The sequence below is a fragment of the Zosterops lateralis genome (assembly GCF_965231275.1).
Source record: "Zosterops lateralis genome assembly, chromosome: 3".
In the NCBI taxonomy this organism is placed as follows: Eukaryota; Metazoa; Chordata; class Aves; order Passeriformes; family Zosteropidae; genus Zosterops; species Zosterops lateralis.
Window position 1 is genome coordinate 11642572 of NC_139764.1, and position 22067 is coordinate 11664638.

Below are 22067 nucleotides of genomic sequence, written 5' to 3' on the forward strand. Positions count from 1 at the left end.
GCTCAAGCAGCCCTGACAGTTGTGTTTGCTGGAGTGGTGATAGTAGCTGCACCCTGCGCAAATTTGTTCTCTCCCAGCTGTACTGAGTCATGTCTGCAGACATGGGGGTACACAGACCCAGACCCTGCCATAATGGTAACAGCATTAATTTATTAAAATTAATCCCGAAAAGTAACCATACAATAAATTTAAAAAAAATAGAATCTTGTAAAAAAAAAAACTCAGGTGCCCTCATCCCACACCTCCAGCTGGCAGCACCATGGGGTAGGGCTTGTTGGGAAGGGATGGGGAGATGAAGAGGACAGCCTCAGCAGCAGGGCTGCAGGGGGACTGGAAAAGCTGCTGAGGCTGTGCTGTGGAGGGCAGGGCCAGCACAGCAGTGCAAGGCTGGCAGTGGGGCTGGCAATGGTGGTACAGGGGTGGTGGACCCTGCTCAGCACCTGCCCCCTGCACAGAGCAATCTGGCTGGCTGCAGCACTGGGGAACCTGCCTGGGTCCAGCCCAGCTGGGACCCTGGCTGGCTACAGGGCTGGCCTGGCAGGTGCATCTGCAGAGAGTGCGGCCCAGAGCCCTTCCTGGGGCCCTGCTGGCTGGTGCCAACCCTTGTCCCAGGCTGCTGTTGGGGGACAGGGGAGGCAGATGGCATGGTGTCCTCGCTGGTGTTGGAGGGTGCATGGACCCGCTCTCACTGGCCTCACCTTCATGGGTCTTGGCCCACAGGGTGCAGGTGTGGTGTTCCCCCCCACTGAGCAGGCAGGGACTGGTCTGCAGAAGATGGGGACAAGAGCATGTCCAGCTCCCTGTCTCCTCCTGCAACCCACTGCAGCTCCATTCCAGGGATGCCCCAATGTCTCACACATTCTTTGAGTAGCCAAAGATGCCCACAGGGAGGTACTTGACGTGTGTTGGCCACTGTGCTGCCAGCTGGAAAAACTTGACATCATTCCACTCCACCCCATCTATGGAAACTGAGAGGAGAGAGTGCAGTGAGGCACAGCTCTATCACAGCCAGCCTGTGCTGCCCCACTACAGCCCCAAGGGGCTGGGACCCGCCCTCACCTCGCAACATGGTGTTCTGATGCTTGGCTGTGCAGATGAGGCGTGTGATCCCTTCAATGACTTGGCTTTTGGGTTCCAAGTCTTTTTCTTTTGGTTTCTTGCTCAGGAACATCACTGGGGACCAAGGCCAGACAGGACCAACGTTAGGATGTCCCCACCTGGCCCTAAACAGGAGTCCCTGCCCCAGTGCACTGACTGACCCCTGCTGGGCCACATTTCAGCCCTGCCCTCCTGCAGGGTCCCCCCCCCCACCCTTTTCACAAAGGACTGTGGCCCCAGGGGCAGAGAGCACCCCAGAGTTGGTTACCTTTCTTGTTTTTCTCCTTGGTGACCACGGTCATGGCCATGGTGCTGGGGGATGCCACCTCCCCTGTGCCGGGGATGCGGCTGACCTGGAGCGAGCAGAAGTTGCTCTTGAGTGTGTTCTTCATACCCATCTCCCGCTTTTCACCCTCCTTCTTCCTGTCCAGCCCTTGTGTTGTCCAGTAGTCCACCTGCAGGCCCATCACCTCCACGCCAGGGCTCAGAGACCTGGGCAATATGGGCACACATGCAGCACACAGGTGGTGCCCCTGCTCCCCTCTCCCCTTCCTGAGGCTGAGGGGCCTTGTTCTCTTACCCAGCACCCGAGAGGCCACTGCCAACGGACGGGGACGGCGGCGGGGTGCTCACGGTCTCCTTGCCATAGGGAACAGCTGCACTGGAGGCTGGGGCTGAGCTCAGCAGGGACGGGGTGCAGACTGTGGCATCATCTGAGTCCACTGTGGGGGAAAAGTGTGGGTTTGAGGGTTTGGGGGACACCAACAAGAGCCTGCCCCTGTGGAGAAGAGAGCTGGGGATTGCCAGGGACTCACCGGAGGCACTGAAAGACTGCTCCACCAGGCCCACCTTCACCACCTGCAAGGACAAACCAGAGGATACCCACCCATCAGAAGGACTGTGCACTGCATCTCTCCCCTCAGCCCCCGCTGGCCCCTCAACTCACTTACCCCCACAAAGGGGACAAACTTCTGGCAGGAGTCCTCATCGGGGCTGCAGAAGGAAGAGGCTGGTCAGGGTCTGGGTGTGCTGAGCACCAACTGCTGTGTGACTACCAACCTTGTGCCCAGGCAGCCCTGCACTCGCAGGGGTCAGTGCTGAGCTCACATCCACTAGGACCATCTCCTCTGCCCTCCCTCCCCTGAGACCCCCTGTCCCCAACATGGCAGCACAGGGCACACTACACAAGGAGGCAAGGAGTTGTCCCCTCCAGTGCTGGGAAAGGGCTTGCATGCGGGAGGGCAGCCCTGCCCCTCTGTGGGGTCACGGCTCCTCTGCACAGCAAGAGGGATGGACGCACATGGGGAAAGGTGGGGAGGGGCCAGGCAGCGGCACAGCAAGCACAAGCCAATACCTGATATAAAAATCAAAATAGAGGCTTCTCTTCCTTGGGTGCCAGAAACCAAGAGAAGGGAGAGGTGAGAGTGCAGCTGGAACATGAGCATCAACCCCCGGACAGCACAGTACCAGCTTGCAGCCCCACCCAGCCCATCCCAGCCCTGGAAGCTGGTCCCCAACTATTGGGGCTGTCCCAGCCACAGCTACTGGAGGGGCCAAGCACACCAGGAGGTGGCAGGGAATGGTGCTGTGGGCCTCTCACTGTGGGACCCCAGCTCCCCTCAGCATATGCTGCTCGTCAGTGGAATGCAGGGCCTCACTCACTTGTCCCGTGTCCCTCATTCCTGTCCTGGGCACGTCCCAGACCAGGGCTGCGTGAGGGAGGGACAGGAACCCTGGGGCCACACTCACCTCTTCTGCTTGTAGGTCAGCATGGCCTCAGAGATGGGCAGCTGGTGAGAGAGGCTGGCTCCAGCGATAAACTGGGCAACACGGCCTGCTATGTCCACAGTGTCTGCGGGCACAAAGAGCCATGGAGACATTAATGGCAACTGGGCTCCCCCTCAGGGCACTGCTGCTGCCAGCCTGCCCCACTCCTCACCTGCAGTGGGAGGCTCAGCCCTGCTGAACAGCTCCCGCCATGCTGTGTCCAGGAAGAGAGTGCTGTACTTATTATCCACTGAGGCCAGGTACTTGGCCAGAGGGTGAGAGCCTGCAGGGGAGAAGGGCAGTGTTGGCTTCAGGCAGAGGAGCCTGGGGAGGTGGGAGAGGACAGCCCTGGAGCTGGGCTCCTGCTGGCTCTCACCCAGTGGTACAAGCAGGAAGCGAAGGTAGTTGAGCCAGTCGGGTGTCTTGCTGGCCAGTTGCTCCACAAAGAAACGGAGGACAACACTCAGGTAGCTCTGGTCCCCTGCCACCACCACCTTCACTGGAGGAGGCATATGGGAGTTACAGTTACAGCTGCCAAAGGAAAAGGAGACCATGAGTGAAGTGCAGTGGCTCAGCAGGTAGGCCAGGGGACAGCATCTGCCAGGCCAGCTGACAAAAACCCATTGCTGGGAATGGCAGCTTGGTGTGCACTGCCATGGGCAAAAGCAGTTCTGGAACTCACACCCTCCCCAGGGTGTACACCTGTTTCTATAGTAGTGTCCACAATCCCAAAGGGTCCCACTGAGCCCTGGGGAGCCAGGGCCATACCCAGCCCTTCTCTGAACCCATGCAGTGCCCCCAGGCTGAGCCAAGCTGTACTCACTATCGCTGGATGCGGGAGACAGTGGTGTTGAAGGCTGCCTGGATGTCTGCCACGGAGCAGGTGGACACAACCAACTGCTTGTGCGCCTGCAGCTGCTCACTCACGTACTGCCAATGCAGAGAGCTCAGGTTAAGGCACCCTGGAGGCCTGGCTGTATTGGCCAGCACCAGCCCATGCCTGCCCTGGGTCCTGTACCCCCAGGTTGGAGCTGGGACACCTATCCCCACCCATGCCATGTAGGGAGGCTGAAATCATTGGGTCACTCACAGCTGCATCCTGAGCATCCCTGCTCCTCCCACTCTGCTCTAAGGGCCAGCCAGCTGCCTGCTCTCACCTTTCAGCACAGCAGCCACCACCCTTGCCATGGCAAGGGCAAAACTGTCCCAAGAACCAGGCTGTGTTCCTTGAAATAAGAAGCTTGGTGCAGGGACCCTCTGATTTAAATTCTGCCATCCCACAGCAGGGCCCAGCTCTAGGCTCACTGCCTCTGCTCATTCCCTCCTCTTGCTCTCTCCCACTGTGGCACTCCAAAATCCTTCTGTCTCTTCAGGTGTCTGCATGCAGTTCAACCGTGGTAAAACAGGCAGTCAAGACAGACAAGGGGACTGGTTCTGGGAGTGGGCATTGACCCATTTTCCCTGTCCAGGACAAGTAGAAGCAGCCAAGAATGCATGGCCTGAGTCAAGACTCCACTACCTCTCACTAAGCCCTTCTTCCACCTCAAATTTTCCAGCACCGTTTCTGGATGCCAGAGGTAGCTGCAGGATCCTGAAGGGGTCTCACAGGTGTTTTATCTAACTGCATGTTTGCACACATGTACATTTCCTTGCTCACCTTTAGCTTTAGAGCTCCAGGTATGGGGGAGACAAATGCTTGTCAGGGGCTGGGCCTGTCCTCACACCCCACCCTGCTCTGATAATGCAGTTAATGCTCCCTGGGAGTGGCAGGTAACACTTCCATCTCTCACTGGGAAATACCTATGCTGCTTCCCAGGGCCTGGTGCCCACAGAGGAAGGGAGCCCTTTGCCAGGGAATCCAACAAAGCTCTGATCCATGGGGTTCCTGGGAGCCAGGACCAAGCAGTGAGGGCCTGAGGCACAGTCTGCTAGCCAACCTTTCTGGGATTGTTTAGGACATCATGTTTTGAGGATCCGGTGATGCTGTGTGATGGAGGAGACACCTGACTCCTGTTTGTAACTCAGCACCCTGTAAATGCATTGTCTCCCTGAAGGAAGGGCCACACTGGGGGAGAGGAGGGCACCCTGCTATGTTCTCCCAAGAACCCACCCTGCCCACATGCATCCAGCTCCCACCACAGCTACTCACCTGCCCCTGCCACTCAGCGACGTTGACCAGCACGATGCTCTCGGGGAGCTGCTCATCTGACACCAGGATCTGGTTAAGCTGATCATAAACAGACTTTCGAGGCACCTGCGACAGCATCACACAAAGGTTAACCCCAGCCAGCCACCCTGGACACTGCCCATGGCTGAAGACCTGGCAGAACCCTTGAGTGAGAAGCCTCCAAGTGGGATGGTTCCCAAGGGCCTCACCTGGGTGCTATGCCATGAGTCTGGAGAGCTCTCACTGTCCAGGCTGCTGGCACGGCCACCCTGTCCCTTGGAGCTCTGCCGGTCCTTCACAGAGGTGCTGCGGGGACGCCACAGCTGTTTGCTCTCTGCCTTGCTGTGAAAGAGAAGCAGGAGAGGCAAAACTGTTGAGGAAATCTCATCTCCAGCAACCCCTACTCAGTTCGGGGAGCCAGTGTGAGCTTGCTCAACCCCGGGAGGGGGCACAGACCTGCCTTACCTGGGGGATACGGCACTGGGGAGCTCGGCTTTGGTGCCAGGGCCCAGCTGGGCCAGTCTGTCCACGCTGCCCTCCCTCATGGCAGCCTCTGCAGGGGCCAGCCGGGAAGATGATTCCTCTGCCACCAGCTCCTGAGGGCCACACAGAGTCACTTTGCACACACTTCAAACACAGAGTCACATCAAACACAGAGTCACATCAAACACACTGCTCCCCTCGCTCCAACAGGGAGCAACCCTGCACCCATGGGTGCCCATCATAAACAGAGGCCTGGTGGCCCTCCTGGAGAGTCAAGACTGCAGGGTCTTGGGAGGGCTGGGCTGCACATCCTGCAGACCATAACACTCCTTCAACTCTAGCTGCTCTCCAGCACAATCTACTTGTCTTCCTAGCCCTTCTCCCAGCCTGGTGGGCACCCCTGGTAGTCCAGAAAGCAGGCTGCGGTTTGAGAAAGCTCCACATCCCATAGCCTGAACTCACCACTGCAGGGACCTCCGTTCCTGGCTCTTCCTGTGGTCGCTGTGCTCCTGGCTTCCGCTTGTCTGCCTCGCCCTGGGAGACAGGGAGTGGGGTCAGAGCAGGATGGAGCACTCTGTGCAGGGCAGCTGCCAGTGACCCATGCCTGGCCTCACAGAACACAAGCTCCCACAGGGGAGTCGGGCACCTCTGGGACCGGCCCCAGGGGATGCCCCCCATCGCTACCTGTCTGCCTGTGCTGGGAAAAAGAGGAGGAAAGAAGGAAAGGAGCAGCGCCAGGCAGGCGCTGCCAGGAGCTGTGGTCTCAGAGTGCGGGCACTGTGGGGGTGCTGGGCTAGCTGGGGAGGGAAAGGGGCAGGAGGTGGTGGTGGTGGTGTAACTCACAGGGCTGCCCGACTCTTGATCCTGCCCTTTCTGGCTGTGCAGACTGCCGATCTCAGTCTGGGAACCAGAATGAGAGACTCCTTCAAAGAAACGCCTGCAGAGAAACAGACAGACGAACAGACGGACAGACAGACAGACGGGAGAGAAAAAGGCAGGAATAAGAGAGGAACAAAGGCACCACGATCCCAGCACACCCCCACTGGCTGTAACCTTGGGGAGCTGGAGGCAGGGTCTCCTGGTGCTTTCCGCCTCAGGAGATCCCCTACCCCTGCAGTGCAGGCGAGGAGCTGCCACTTTGCCCCATCTCACTGGTATATGCTGTCTGTCAACACCTCAACTCCAGTGTGACACTAAACCTCTCTGCCTCCTCTGGATCATTTTATCTTCCACAGACTTCTGCTGCCTCCCCTTCTGCTTCCTCGTTTCCAGGGATTGCTACTTGCCTCTGCCTGCTGTTGCTGCACACTTCCAACTGGAGTGTTCACCTTCCCTTTCTGCCTTCCCCTTTCCCAAGGCTCTGAAGATCTCAGTATTGCACACAGAACCACACCTCAGGTAGCACTATTTAAATTTACCAAGTTTTCAGTCTCTGAGCTGACATTTTTATAGAGTTGCATAGTGCAGCTCCAAGGTCCTGTTTTCAAGCCACCATAGTTCACATATGAACTCTCTTGAGGAAGCTAGGACGGTCTCTGCTACTACAGTGTGAGCTTCCACCTTTGCTCACCCTTTTCCCACACATTATTTATTTGCCAAGGACCCCTTTCACAGCCTGTGGGCTGCTCAAAGACCAGTCCTTAGGAAACAAGTGAGGTCTACCACTGGGTCTCACTTGCCTGTTTTCCCAGGACCTTTACAGCAACCAGAATCCACCTGCAATATGTGACTCTGCTGCAAGAGATCAGAACTAGATTCCCTCTAAGCTTTGTGTGTGTGCTGATTAACTCCCAAGAAATGTTTCTCCTGATGTGCCTAGCGTGCAGATGGGGCTATGAGGTTGCAGGTTTCCAGGGATGGCCACTGAGACATAAGATATAGAGAAGTTCTTCTGTTAGTACTCTATCAGAGTTTCTTTCTATTGCTTTCTACTTGTCTCATCAGGATTTACCTGCAGCTTCCTGGAGGATACCTCCAGACCTCTGAACATCCTGCCTGCTCTTTTTATTTTCCTTTTAGCATGCTTCCTCATTTGTATACCACACACTGTACTGTCAGGCACAACAGTGTTTGTCAGGTTTTACTGCTCCTGAAATAAGTGATGGTTCCCACACACAGCAGCTCTTCAGCAGCAGTGTTTATACACTGATTGGGAAAAGTCAAGGCTTGATTTTCCCCTCACTGGCTCTGTGACCAGTTGCTTCAGGTTTACAGTCACAATAGTGCCCTTGTGGGACATTTTCTCCAGGCCACACTGGTATAAATTACATCTCCTTTTACTAACATATTTCTTCTCTCTCTTCCTCTCCATTCTCTGCTACAAAATCTCAGGTACTGTCACCACTCTGTACAGTCATTACTCTACATTTGCCTTTCCCCAGCCAGAAATACAATCCATACAGACTATACTAGTAACTTAAGAGTCAAACCAGAAAAACATGTAGGTTTTCTAATAGATCACCCCTCAATCAGCATTTCTTCCATACTCCTCTATACTGTCTCAAGTAATCCCACCAGAATGTGACATACCCTTAGTGCCACTGGCATCATAATGAGGTATTTTCATTCCCTCCTTTTTCTTAGACACTGGGATGTGTCTAGATTGTATTATACTTCCTCTGGTTTTCAACACTCCATCTAAATTGGGCTGTCTCCCCCTTTCCCATGAAAGCTGTGTTTGTTTGTGCCCTCCTTCACTTGCAATTCAGAAGCTTTCATCCCTTGAGGACACCGCATTAAGCACAGAGCTCTTCTGCAATTTCCTGCAGTTTAATTTCTTGCAGTTTAAAGGCTCTCCTCCTACAGGCATGACTGAGCCCACGTCTCAGCACGTTGAGATTTAGGTAAAGCCCAGTCCTGCTGCACAGCCTCCTTCTGTTCTGAATTAATTTAGCCCCCCTCGTCCCATCCATTTTCCCAGTCACCTATGAAGACATTTGCTCTTTCACCTTTGACCTTCAATCAACAGGTCTGACTTGAGATCCTGCATAGCAGCCTCAGCTCCAGCTCCAGTTTTGACCCAGTGCAGGTGCAAACTGATGCTGTGTGGCCTCCCTGGCTGATCAGAAGGATCAGCTCCCAGCACCACTGGCCCAATCCAGGGAATCAGCCACTCCTCACTGTTAAGGGCTGCACACCATTAGTGCCCTTCCTTCACAGAGATGTTTGTTGTGTCTAGCAAGGCTGCCTATGACAAGAAATCCAACATGAGGATCACCTCAATTTTATAGGCTGGGCTATAGCTTACCCTCTGAGAAGGTTACGTAGCACTTGAGAACCACAAAGTCTACATTAAACACCTTGGCAGGCAGCTTCCACATCTTAGAAAAAATACTGGCAGTCCCAGAATTTTGTGAAGTATTCCTTCATGAATTCAAGGGACACACTCAACACTGCTAGAAACTGAGGCATCAGAGACCAAACCAAGCCAGGGACACTTTGTGAACAGGATGAAGAACAGCTCAGAAGCCAATAGGCTGTCCTTCCAGAAACAGCATCAAACACCCCAGGACAACTGTAATGGTGGCACCAGCACAAACCAGCACTCACTCTGGAATGCTGTTCCAGTGACCAGATGTTTGCAAGTAGGCACTTGCAGAACCAGGATGGACGTCTTACATTTAAATACTCCCAATAGACTTTTCTTACAGTTTCACATGGTTTATATACATAAAGCATTATGTGACCACAGAAAGATTTTTCTTTTCCTCCCACAGCACATTTGCCTCCTTTGATGAGAGACCACGTGAAGCTCCTTTTGGAGTCCAAGCAGATCACTTAAGCAGCTTGCCCACGTGCCTGCTTTCTCCTTCACAATGACTCGTGGGTTTGTGGAAAACACAACTTCTATCACATTCCTGTTTTATCCCAAGTGACCCCTGGCTTCCAGAATCCAGCACATTTAATTTCATACAGTCTGTCTGTGGGAAACCATGCCTGCTACTCCTGCTAAGTACCTTCCGTAGGGATACCAACTACTCATTCTATGATCCTATGATTCTATATATAAAAACTACAGAAACAATGCCAAGTGAGCTTGGCTTGACTACAAGAGACACAGTGCATTATGATGTAGTCAAGTAGAAAGACAACAAAAGAAAACTTTTTCACAAAAAGACAGCACAAAAGCACAAGAGCCACGAGCAGAGAGGCCAGGTGAACACAGATGACATGGGAGCAAAGCCTAGTTTCCCTGCATGACCCACTGGAGACCTCTGTGCTAAGTCAGCAGTTCTTGGCAGAGCAAGCCACCAGTGCCCAGGGAATGGGGTGAAGAACAGTGCTGATGGTTGCTAGTCACATCTCCACACAGGGTGGAAACACAGCATGCACATCTCGCAAGGACTGGTTCAAGCAGTCACAAAGTGCTCAAAAGACAGGCATGCTTCAGTGTGGAGAGCCCAGAGAACACCAGGATTGTTGGTAGAAAGATATGAGAGCTGGGAGCAGCCAGGGCTTAGATCAAGTAGGACTCTACCAGCAGATCAGTGCCAGATGCTGGGCTGACAAAATGAGAAAAATGAGACTAAATGTGAAGGAAATCAGACCTATTGGGCAGTTTTGAGTGAGGAGCCAGTGACGCCAATAGAGGATGGTAATGGGAGTGGAGACAAGACAATGCCTGCATTAGCCCAAGCAATAGAAAGGTGTTGGAGAGCGTTTCTCCAGATCTCATAGGCTGTGCTGTTGGCCAAGGACTGCCTGCAACCCTTACCTCAGGGTGGGCTTGGGTGTGCTGTGCACACTCTCATTGTCCTCAATCTCTGGACCACTGTCACTGTTGTTGCACTCTTCCAGGCTGTCATAGAGCAAGCCCAGGTCTTCTTCCACCTCTTGGGTCTGGTCTACAGGATCAGAGTCCAGGACCTGTGGGACCAAGCCCAGAGCGTAGTGAAGAGACATGGATTTACCTGCATCCCACAACAGGCATGTACAAGCTGCCTGTCACACTGTTCCCACCTCAGGGAGGCAAATCCAGGCTGTGGAAGAATCCAGTGACATTGCCATTGGGCCAAAGGAGGGAGCCATGAGCATGACATCCAAAGGAGTCTCGGCCACCCATCACACTTACTGGCAGTTAGGACACCTGGGAGGACCTTCACTGGCTGTGCTACACACTCAGCCTGGGCAGTCACCCAAGAGAAGCCATGCAGAGGCTAATGTTAGCCTGCAGTCAGTCTGGACAGGATTGCTCCTTCAATGCCAGCTCCTGGTGCAGTCACTGTGTGACAGCACTCTTCTTTCCCTGGGCATCTCCCCACAACAGGAAGGTGCTTTTTGATTTGAGCACAAGGCTCAGAGCTGCCTTCGTGGGGCAGAAGGCTTTGGAAAAGCCACATCCTAGTCTCTGCCATGTCTCACACCACCTTTGGCACATCCCTGAGCTCATAAGCCTTGTGATCCCAGTGAGTCGGAACCTGCACTCTGACACCTACACATCTGCAGGAGACATTGCCTGTTGGGGCAGCCTTTGTGTTTCTTACCTCTTCTGTCACTTTGAACCTCTTCAGCAAAGCCACAAATTTCTGCTTGAAGTTCGGTTGCTAAAACAAAAGGAGGGAAGAAAAGAAAGATCAGCAAAACTATCAAACCACGTTCCAAGCTCACTAACATACAGGCCACAGTTATTCTCTCTAACATGCTGTCCAGAGGTCCAAGGTCAGCTATGATTGTTCTCTCTCTCTCTCTCTCTTTAAATTTGCTGTAGGACTTGGACCACTTCTGTACTCCACAAGAAGCCACTGTCTGGGCATGAGGGGGGATGCAAGGACTCATACTTTCTCTGCTACAGGCTGGAAGATCACTTCATTTAAATCCTGTTTCTCCCCAGGACACCTGGTTGAGCAAGAAAAGATGGGGAATAAACTCAGGAAGAAGGTGGCCAGAGATCTGCAGGGCTGAGAAGTTCGGAGAGCAAGGGTCTGGCAGAGCAGCTCCTCCCTTCTGAAGACATGCAGAGGAGCTGCTAATTCAGCTTTCCTTGTGCTTGACAGCAGCAAGTCAAAACTATGTTGCACACAGATCAGCAGTGACACAAAGCCAGGCTGAACACAGTACAGACCACGAACTGGAATACAGCTCTGTGCGACAAGCTAGCTCATTAACACCAAGAGTTTTGCTCCTTCTCAGAGCCAAGGGCTCTCCCCCCTGCTCTGCACCAGTGCCAGCGTCCTCCCTTCCCAACAGCCCTCACTGCCTTCAGAGAAGGGAGAAAGTGAATCCCATCAATCCCTGTGATCATGTGGTAAATGCTGATGTTACTCTGGTTATTGATGGGGTTCGGCTCATTTTCCTCCTGGCCTTCTTGGTTTTCCTCAATTCTTCATCTTCATCAAACAGATCCTGCAGGCAAAAAGTCCCAGTACATTAGAACAACTAAGTTCATAGAGCAGCACCTCCTAAAACTTTCCCGACCCACATTTGCCCTCTACTTTGAAAAGCTTTGATCCACTCTGCTCCCAAAGTTGTATTTCTCATTTCTGCCACCTCTCTCTATGGAACTCCTTCTCTGTCCTTAGCACTGTTCCCCTTCAGACCTTCTTCAGCACTTCTGTCCCCAGGCCCCTCCAGAGAAGAATGTATCAGCAAGATTAAGAGGAGACACAGCCTCCTCAGGACTCCTGTGTTGTTCTCCTGCTCTCCCCTCTCCAGAGTTAGCTCAGAAAGCACAGCACGTGAATCACAAAAGCCATTTTTCCCAAGGCTTAGCCTTAACAATATGCCCAACTCCCAGGGACATGGATGTACTGACCCAGCATGATGACCCTTGTGAGAGACTGAAATGATAATGGTTAATGATCGAACAAATGGCCACTTGCAAAAGCAGCAGGTGTGCTTTGCTGAGGCCCAGCAAACGGAAGGGGAGGAGGAGAAATTTTGGATGTGTGGTGGAGAAGCCCCTGATCTGCATAAGACCAGCCTAGGTGCAGAGGGGTGAGGCCAGGGAGAAAATCATTGTGCAAGATGGAGGAGGGCTCAGCAGGGGTTTTCTGCTGCAGACCAGGCAGCGCCAGAGACAGATGGATGAGATCTATGGCCCTCCAAAGTCCCTTGCCTCACCATGGACTTGACAGCAGCCCACTGCTGTCAAAGCTCTTTTCGCAGTCAAGGTATTACAGCTCTCAACTCTCTGAAACAATCCCGAATGTTTACAAGGGGATGAGAGGGCTCGGGGTGATCAAGAACCTCAGTGCCTGACTCTTGCCCCAGAAACAGGACCAGGACATGAGGCATCTTGCCAGGCTTCCCTTACCTGACCCTGCACAGCATCATCACTGGCCTCCTGCTCTGAGGAGAAGCTGTCATCCTCTTCTTCAGAGTCATTATCAATGTCTGGGGAGCGATCTGAAAGCACACAGTGCAAATGCCCCAGGCTAAGCATGATGCCCATCATGGCTCCAGTGACAGGACTGGCACGGCTGGCTGTGCTGGGGGACACACTCCATTAGCCCTGTCCCAAACATCTGCCTGCAGCTCTGAGCACAAAACACACCTGAAGCTTTGATTTTAGGACCTGAGGGGATGTTCCCATCCTCATGGTCGATGGGCTGACTGGACAGAGAGTAGATGCTGATTTCAGCCACCCGAATGTTCACATCCTTCATGTTGCTGTGGAGGCCCAGCAGCTGCCCACCATCCGTCGGGTGCTGCATGACCTAGACAGACAGACACACAAGCTCCCTGATGGGGTGACACAATGACAGCTGGTAGCCCACCTCTCTATACTACAGCCAGAACACTGACAGCAATGAGCCCCTGCCTGCCAGCCCAGCTCTCTGCCCAGAGCTGGCACAGGAAGGCCATGTGGGACTCCCCTGTTCCCAGGAGACTGTACCTCAGCCATGTTAATGATTCCCACTGCCAAGGTCTTGTAGCCCAGGATGGTGCGGTTCTTGTATCTCTTCCTCCGCTGCAGCATGATCTGTAGTTTGTTGCCATCTCTCTTGAGGAAGTGTGGGTACTGGGGAAGAGAAGCACATGGAAGATGGCAGCATGAGGGAAAGGCTCAGCATGACACACAGGTAGAAAACACTTCCTCTGTGCTGATGCACAGCAGGATCTGACCTGCTGAGCTTTGATGTGCCTCTCAAAGGCCATCTGCACCTATCCATCATCCTCTGAATCCCAATGCCCAGCAAAACAGTACCTGGAGCAATGGAGCAGCCAGCCAACCACAGTAGGCCCCTTCACAGAGGCTGTGCCTTTCTCACTTAGCCTGAGGATGTGCTTGCTGAAAAATGCCAAGTAAGGGAGCAGAGGGGACCAGGCAACAGCAGGTACCTGCAGTGAGAAGGTCAGCTCCAGCTCGGTCTCCATCAGGCCCCCAGGTGGCAGGACGTATTCATTTGACCTCAGGACTCGCTTTGAACCCTACAACAAGATTGGCAGACACACAGTGAGCTCAGACTCCACTGCAACACACGCACGAGACAATGGTGTTCAGTCCACAAGGGAAGAGAGAATGCCTTGACTCTGTTCTGTTCAGAGTCACCTGTCACATGCCTAGCAACACTTTGCAAAAGCTGCCAGAGGTCTCTTCTCCTTGCCCACCTGCCAGAGAGCAGCTGCTCTTCACAAGCCTGCTGTGCTTAACTCTCTGCACCTGGTGTGCCAGTCCCATGCTGTGGAGGGACACTCCTGGAGCCAGAGGGAGCCATGCAGGACAAACAAAAGGCTCCCAACACACTGCTTGGCGAGGAAAGGGACAGATCCTGGAGACATCTCTCCCCCAAGCAGACAGGCCCGGTGCAGATCCCTGCCTAAGCACAGCTGGCTGGATGGCTCTGCTGGGACCAAGTCAGGATGTCCAGGAGAATAGGGGTCCTCCTGCTTGCTCAGCTTGTGTCTCAGAAACTCTTCCAGTCTTTTCTTCAGGCAACAGTCTATCTCTCTACATACAGACATTTTTTTACCAGGAGGGCAGTAACAGAGGCACTCTAATCATCTTCCCACTCCAACTCTTTTCTTTAACTCTGTCCTATCTCTATGTATTGGTTTCTGATAGAGACAGTGAATGACTTGGGGGCAAAAAAAAATACTGCCTGCATGCACCAGGCCCTCTTGGCTGCAGGGTGGCACAACCCACAGATCCTCCCAAAAGCTGTCTGCAATGCTGTTCCCAGAGACGGTGCCAGGAGCAAGACTTTCCCGCAAAAGGTCTTCCTAAAACGGAAGAGAGGAGGTGGAGCTCATCCCCTTCACCATCTGTGAGCCTTCCTGGCCAAGAACACACTGACCCTTCCTGAACTCTTCTCTGATAACAGATGATAGGTAGTCACAATGACAGTGACTATTTACTTTAGCACATTTACCATTTGCTCTTTTTTGCAGAGAGATTGAATCTTTGGTGGATAATCTTTCATCAAAACACAAGTAGAAGTGCAATTACTCTTCCTGAAGATGTTATTTCTGGGGAAGGACTTACGACAAAGAAAAGGTGAGGATATCCTGAGTGGTGTGTCCAGGAAGTGATGGTTTCATAAACACTGCTGTCCTGTGCCTTACTGTCATTTACCACTATGGAATTTACATGCCCAGCCTCAGTCCTAGGTGAATCCAATCCCTCAGTGAAATCCCAGTGCACACCCATGTAGCATTGCAAGGACTGAGACAAAAGCTGCTTCACTATCACAGTGCAAGGACAAGGACACAAAAATACTGAGGATTCTCCATCCTTTGAGAAATTCAAACCTCAACTGGACATGGCACAGAGCACCTGATGTAGCTCAGCTGTTCTGTAACTTGAGTAATGTCAGGCAAGACCAATTTCTCTGCAGAACAGTTGAGTATCCCTATGAGTACTACAGAAAAACTTAATATCAGACTGTTACAGTGAAAATCATGGATGACAAAGAGTGTCAAGGAAGGGAAAAGCAATAGCAACAAGTGGTGGTCACAGATTTTTACTACCTAAGGGCAGAAAACACGCAGGAGCTTTCACTACAATACACAGGTACATGATGCCCAGGATTGGTTTGCAAATTTTAGCTGTAAATCTGTCCTGACTAGTTTGGTTTATAAGAGGGTTGAGGCTAGAACAGAATACCACATCTGGAAACTGAGAGAGAACTAATATAAGTACTGGACTAGACAGACAGCAAAACACTAACCAGGATTCAAGCTGAAGGTGCATTTTGGGAGACAACAGCCCATTAATATAATAAACAAATTTAGGGTCTAGCTAGGATTGCTCAGGCAGGAGTGAAAAATACGACAAGTGGTTACAAAGAGATAAGAAACAAAGCATGAGTGAGGCATAAACAGAAAACTCTGCATAGTAAGAAAGACAAAAAAAACCCAAGTTCCTTCAGGGAGCAGGACTGGGGCAGCAGGCCTTGCAGAGGTGAACAACCTCTCTAGCCTGGCCTATTTCATAGCACACATTCTGCTACATAGTGACTGTCAATATCATCCCTCTACAGCAGTACCAAGGCTTGAGCCTGAGCAGCTGTATCCTGCAGAAAGATGCAGGAAGATCTGCATCCACAGCACCTGTCACAGGAACTGAAAGTTCTGGGAGTGCCGGGACTTGTTTTCTTCTTTCTTTCTTTGATTGTTTCCTCTATTCATGGCTCAAGACAGGATGTTTGTGACCTACAGTCTCTCTGCAGAGAGGGAACACTGTGTTTCTCTTCATGCCATAATCAGTTGTGATACCAAGGCAGGTATCTGCAGCTTAATGAGCTGAGCCAGCACATCCAGATCTCTCAGTGCCATGAACAACACACAGAAGGAAATGCTCTATGATGTCTCCAGTCTGTTAAAACAAGTAATGAGGGATAAAGGTTTAAAAACCACTCAAGTGAATGAGAGCAAATCCCCCTTTCCACAATAGTTCAGGCTTTATCTCACTCAAATCCACGGAACATTATATATTCAAATCACCTCTAGGTAATGGGTATGTTCTGTAGACATAGAAAGTTTCCCTTGACAGTGGTATTTTCAGGTGAAGGAGCAAGTAGCAGCACATGGCACCCTTGGAAGCTGTCTTTTAAGACCAGAAGGGCACAGTGAGAAGGAGATCAGGAGTTGTAGACAGGCTTACACTGTCCTTTGGATCATGCACATTTTTTAAGCAGACTGTCTCCAGCACTGGAGCTATTACCTGGGTGGCAGCCCCATTCAGATAGGGTCAGAGCTGTAATTCCACACAATCTGCCCTTCAGATTCCTGACTCTAACAGAACTACTACTGAAATGAGAGAAATTTAGCTCTGCTTTCCTCTAGTTCCCAGCTGCCCCCTCGGGAACTTGCAGGTCCTTTATAAATTATATGCATCAGCTGTTTTCATCCAAAAGATGGAATGCTCACTGGAAAACCTTCAAACAGTTTCCTACTAGTGTGACTCATCTGTTACCTAGGAGAGGAGCAGGAGGGATGGATCCATCTGAGGCCGCTCTGTAGGCACGCTGTGCTGGAGCTGCCTACAGCCTCCATCTGCCTTGCAGCAGCCCCAAACCCTGCCAAGGAGACTGGTCAGGCAGGTGGAAGCAGCCTGGGGAGGCACACAAACTCAGCCCACTCCCATAACGAATGCTGAGCCATGGGGTAATGCAGGCAAAAGCATTCTCCTTGTTTTCTTCAGCTTTGCAGGGAGCCTACACCAGCACGTGGCCACAGCTACGTGGCCATGCAGAGAGAGGTGACCACATCTAAATTAACCCCCTGAATGCAGCCTCCATTCCCTGACAGGAAAAGGAGTCCTGTGGCTTCAAACTGCTGAGGCCTATTAATTTCTTTTGCCACCAGGGTGCAAGATTGGCCTGTGGCAGGGAAGAGGGTGGTCTGTTTCAAAGAGCTGGAGTCCCACTGTGCAGTCTCTTCCACAACTGCAGTGTGTGAGGGCTGTAGCTGAGGACATGAACACCCAGCACATGTCAGCCCTAGCACAAGTGGGGCTGTACAGGAACCCAAGGTTCCCCAGTGCACAGAAGCACTTTCAGCCTGGGCTGACTGTGCAGGAGAGAAGATCACTCCAGCCCTCCCAGTCAAGTAGGACCCACAGCCCTCAGCTGGCAGCCAGCCCCTCAGCCCTGTGCTGCTGTCAGCTGTGGCCCAGCCTTGATTACTTCCACATTTCCAAGGGCAAGCCAGGCAGTTCTCTGCTGCTCAGGCTGTTTCCTTGCTAAAGCCTGCACTAAAGGGACACAGGTCTCAGGGCTCCCAAGGCTTTCAGCTCTCCTGAATGACACTATACACACAGTGATGGAAAGGCCAGCAAAGTGGGACACTGACCAATAGTGCACGGACCTCCTGCAGCCTCCTCCTGCTGTCCTCACTCCCTGCCCCAGGTTTCACACACTTTGCTTTCAGTTTCTTCTGTACGAGTGAATCAGGCCTGCCATGAAGGCAAACTCCAGCTCCCAGAGCTCCACTAATACTGCAGCTTCCAGCATTAATCCAGGATTTAGATCCTAATGTGTGTGTCAGAGAGAGAGCTCTGTGGGAGCACAAAGCTGCTGAGCTGCCGACCCACGGTGCTTTCAACGGGATCAGCTGCTTTCGTGCCAGCTGACAAGAACGAAGGAAGGACACCAGCACCGGGTCAGGGAAGCTGTGGCGAAGGCAGCACACTCAAAATGCATTTTGTTTCCATGCTGTCCTTTGGCAGGTGGGAAGGATATGCCTGCAACCCTAGAAACCCATCTCTCCACCATCAGCTGCAGAGAGGGTGGAGGGATCGCACATATCAGGACGGTGGCAAATTCCTGTCCCCTTGGTGACAAAGACCTTTGCCTCTCCCTTCTGCCTGGTTCACAGTAGAGGCACTAGGCCTAGCAGGGATGCACAGGGAAAGGGAAGGGATATTAGAGGCAACTGTGAGGTCAGACAGGGTACAAATGTCATCAGAACATTATGCACAGAGATGGTGATCCCTTGCACCCTTCATTCTCCAGGGAGTGATCTGGATGGAACGCACTACTGGAAACCATCCAGCACTGACCCTCTCTTAAAGGGTAGGGAACAGTGGGATGACAAACCCCAAACAGCAGTTTGAGAGGAGGGCCTTGTGGGAGGCAGGCAGGGAGGCATGACAGATTCTGTCCCAGGGTCTAACCAAATTCCCAATGCAAGCCAGCATCAGGTATCTGCTGCTGTCCCTGGAACATCACTTCCACCTGCCCAAGAGCCAAAATCTCCCTGAGCATGCTAAGTGAGACAGAGGGGTTGGTTGGCACCAGGCAAGGTACATGCAGACCAGCACTTCACAGAGGGCACAAGGATGGGCTTGGCTTGCTGCCATCAGGCAGCAGCGAGGAGAAAAGCCTACCTGAATCTTCACAGCGATAAGCACAGAGCTCAGCTCTTTGTCCAGCTCTTTCAGCACCGTGAGTTTCTTCAGGCGCAGACTGCAGAGCCTGTAAGACAGAGAGAATGGGACACATTCAGGCACCACCATCCCTGGGGCCCTGCCACATGGTACCCGGTGCTGGGAAGGCAGCCTGGATGCTCGGCTCGGCTGCAGGCACAGGCTTGGCCTAGGAACGCCGGCATTCATGCGCCACGGAGACAGCCCATTGGGGAAAAATGGAAAGAAGGAAAATTAACGGAGCTAAAGCAGGCTTAAGGGATTAGCATGCAACAGGAAGTCCAACAGCAGGCCATGTGGTAAAGAGATCCCTTCCCAAGCAGGGCTGTTGCCAACTCTGCTTAAATCTACCTTGGCCACAGCACTGTTTATTTATAAACCAAAGCACTTAAATCCACTCTTATCCTGGACTTAGTTAAGGCAAATACTCCCATGCAGACATCACAACTCAGTTCTTCTCTCGCACGGTACCACGCAGAGCTGACTGGAGAAGCAGCCCCACAGGAGGCTTCATACAGCTTCAGCACCCTGACAAGCTCAAATACTGGGGACTCAGCATGGTAAGTGGCACTACCAGGAAAAAGCTAGGAAGGATCCTGAGCTAAGCGAGAAGAGCTACTTTTGCGGGTCGAAGGAATAGTCAGTGCCAGCGAGACAGCCAGTCACCCCAATCTCCTGCCAAGGAGACTGCAGCAGGACTCCCATGGAGTCCACTTGCAAGAGACTACTTGACTACTGTGTTGGGGGCAAAGCCACACATGGCTTTACCAACAGTAAGAGCACCAGTGACGTTTTGCAAATTACCCTCTGTGCTCCACGGCTGCAGACTCTGCTTCCCAGGAGTTCTGTGGATATCAGCATGCTGGACCTGAGAGTCAGGCCACCCTGCCTGGAGAACAGTTTTGGCTACTACCAAATACCTTTCTGTCTGACATACCATGCTCTCTGAAGGCTTGCTTTATTTATTTTAAAAGCAAAAACCTGCTCTTGCTATGCTGATGTACAGCAGCCAGTGTAGAACAATCCCAGAGATGGAACTACAGTAAAAAGGGATCAGGTTAAGGGCTTAGCAAGCACCCACCTCCTACCATGTCCCTGTCCTCCCTTCTAAAATAACTTCAGCTTGTACAGAAGGTTTCCTGGACTGTGACTGTAACCCTGCTGCTCTGCCTTTCATGTTCTGGTCCCTCCTGGTGGAGACCAGAAGTCAGGAAGCTGAGTGTGCAGGGAAGCTCTGCACACTTGTTGGCCAGATGGCTGCATTCTTTCAGCCAAAACCCAGAGCACAGACCCTAAGCTCTCATACTCTGTGCACCCCAGCACTACAATAAGTGGTCCCATCTCTGTCCACCCTTCCCCTCTGAGCCTGTTTGTAGGAAGGGAGAAACCTTATTACCCAAGGTAGGTTTCTTCCTCCCCAGAAATACTTAGGCATGGTCAGGGGTGAGCTGGGGGGAGCACGGCCAAAGACAAAGAGGCATCCCTCTCAGGCAGGGAGGGGGGACTGAGTTCTCACCAGGAAAAAGGGTACAACAAGTCCATCAGATATATTAAGGGAAAGCTTGCAAAGAGACTAAGCTTAGCTAACAACCACCACTAACCAGTGCTAATTGTGACTGTCACTAGACAAGCCACGGAAAGAAATGAGGCTTGAACATGTAAGACAAGGACAGTACATCTACTCAAATTTTCCTTGCAGAACTAATTTAGTCATGATAGTTATCTGCATGGAAAAGTTACCCCTTAAAGATTGAAACTTACATAAGGATATTCAGTTTTAATTGGAGAATGCAGAAAGGTTATAATTCTACCTGGCAGTTGTTCTCACTGTAGAAACACACTCCTTATCCAAAAATAATTCACTCATTAGCTCTTCATGCTCCTCTCTGAGGCAGTACCTGGTATTTTTTCTAGGGGAATAATGAATGCCTGCTGGTCAGCTCTGCCCATTTGGGCAGCTCTTTCATCTCTGAAATGGCACTTCTCTTTCTATCCCTCTCCAGCTTTCAAGATTTATTTTACACAGAGACGCTGTAATCTGCCCCATGCCCTTTCCACACCATGTGCCAGAATGTGGCTCCCCCCTTCCATCTCTGCTCTTCCACCCTGCAGCACTTCAAAGTATTCAAAGGTATAGCTTGCAGCCTGCAGCTCCAACCCTTCTCAAAACCGTGCTTTCTAAAATACCAGACCCTTCCCACAGGGATTAATGTGCATGTTCGAGAGTCTGAATGTACTTGCAGCACAAGAGCACACAATTTTTAAAGCAGCTTGACTGTCCCCGATGATCCTCTTTTGATATGTTACTTAACCAATCCCTGCACCACCCAGATTTACATCAGCGCTGAGTGTTCAGGGCAGTACAGGGCAGCAGAGGGTCTCACACTAATATCTGCAGGTATCTACAGGTCAGAATCGATCCACAGTGATCAGATGCTGCTCTGAACATTTCAGCCAAATTCCACGGCAACTATCCCATGGTTTTCTCCAGCACTGATCACAGTGTGATCCCTGAAAACCACTTTTTGGTAGACAAACTATAAATCTGGATTTACTTACTCCTGTATTTAAACAGAAAAAGTAGCAACTGTTCTTGAGCTATGGAACTGCTGCAGGGACCTCTGTTATACTGAGCTGTGGTAAATATGACTGGGTAACATTCTGATAGCAACAATGACTGACAGCAACAAGGAAAATGAGCTCCAACAGGGCAGTCTGACAATCTCCTGGAACCTCAGTACTCCTACACTCCTCTACTGGTCATTTACTGGTGAGAGGTACTCACTGTTCCCTGGTATTATGTTAAAAAATGCTGCCTTCCTTCCCTCACTGAAAGATGAATTTGGAGCTTTTGCTCTGGAGTTTGCTTGAAACACTTGTAATGCTTTCACCAAGCTGGCCTGTAGTTATGTTGAAAAGCAAAGCTCTTATAACATACATTTTGTGAAATTTGGTGCCAGCAGCAAAGCACTGCCTCCAGCGGTTGTTTGCAAAAACATCCAATCAAGAGGTCACAGAGGACACGCAGTGGCTTGTTTTTGTTAAGGAAGCTTTCCTGTCTGACCATCCAAGACCACAGGTAACTGTACTAATTCTAACAAACTGAGTATTTGTTCCCCAAGGAATAGATACAGGCTGGTCTTCCCAATGCAACCGAACCAAGCTGAGTGGAGTAATATGCAACTGGTTTGTGGTACAGTCCCAATTTCTGTGTTATCACTCCACTGTGTACTTCATGTACAG

At 51.7% G+C, this 22067-nt stretch overlaps 1 protein-coding gene across 3 annotated transcripts in view; it reads right to left on the reverse strand.

The window, feature by feature from the left end:
* Positions 1-130: 130 nt before the first annotated feature.
* LOC310907601 (phosphofurin acidic cluster sorting protein 1-like) overlaps positions 131-22067 on the reverse strand; it is a gene marked incomplete at its 5' end in the record, with an annotated part of 51396 nt that continues 29459 nt past the window's right edge. Inside the window, 23 exons of one of the 3 annotated variants that reach the window (XM_083857896.1) lie at positions 131-968; positions 1060-1173; positions 1367-1590; positions 1679-1820; positions 1914-1956; positions 2049-2091; positions 2848-2950; positions 3038-3148; positions 3242-3396; positions 3689-3795; positions 5015-5119; positions 5242-5374; positions 5498-5628; positions 5978-6049; positions 6359-6452; positions 10230-10381; positions 10999-11058; positions 11777-11857; positions 12768-12859; positions 13008-13170; positions 13350-13475; positions 13796-13885; positions 18786-18873. In XM_083857896.1, the coding sequence (XP_083714022.1) occupies positions 853-968; positions 1060-1173; positions 1367-1590; positions 1679-1820; positions 1914-1956; positions 2049-2091; positions 2848-2950; positions 3038-3148; positions 3242-3396; positions 3689-3795; positions 5015-5119; positions 5242-5374; positions 5498-5628; positions 5978-6049; positions 6359-6452; positions 10230-10381; positions 10999-11058; positions 11777-11857; positions 12768-12859; positions 13008-13170; positions 13350-13475; positions 13796-13885; positions 18786-18873 (2545 nt within the window). In that variant the 3' untranslated portion in view covers positions 131-852. Of the gene's footprint in view, positions 969-1059; positions 1174-1366; positions 1591-1678; positions 1821-1913; positions 1957-2048; positions 2092-2847; positions 2951-3037; positions 3397-3688; positions 3796-5014; positions 5120-5241; positions 5375-5497; positions 5629-5977; positions 6050-6358; positions 6453-10229; positions 10382-10998; positions 11059-11776; positions 11858-12767; positions 12860-13007; positions 13171-13349; positions 13476-13795; positions 13886-18785; positions 18874-22067 lie in introns of all 3 variants that reach the window. The other 2 variants (XM_083857895.1, XM_083857894.1) reach the window with 2 other exon arrangements.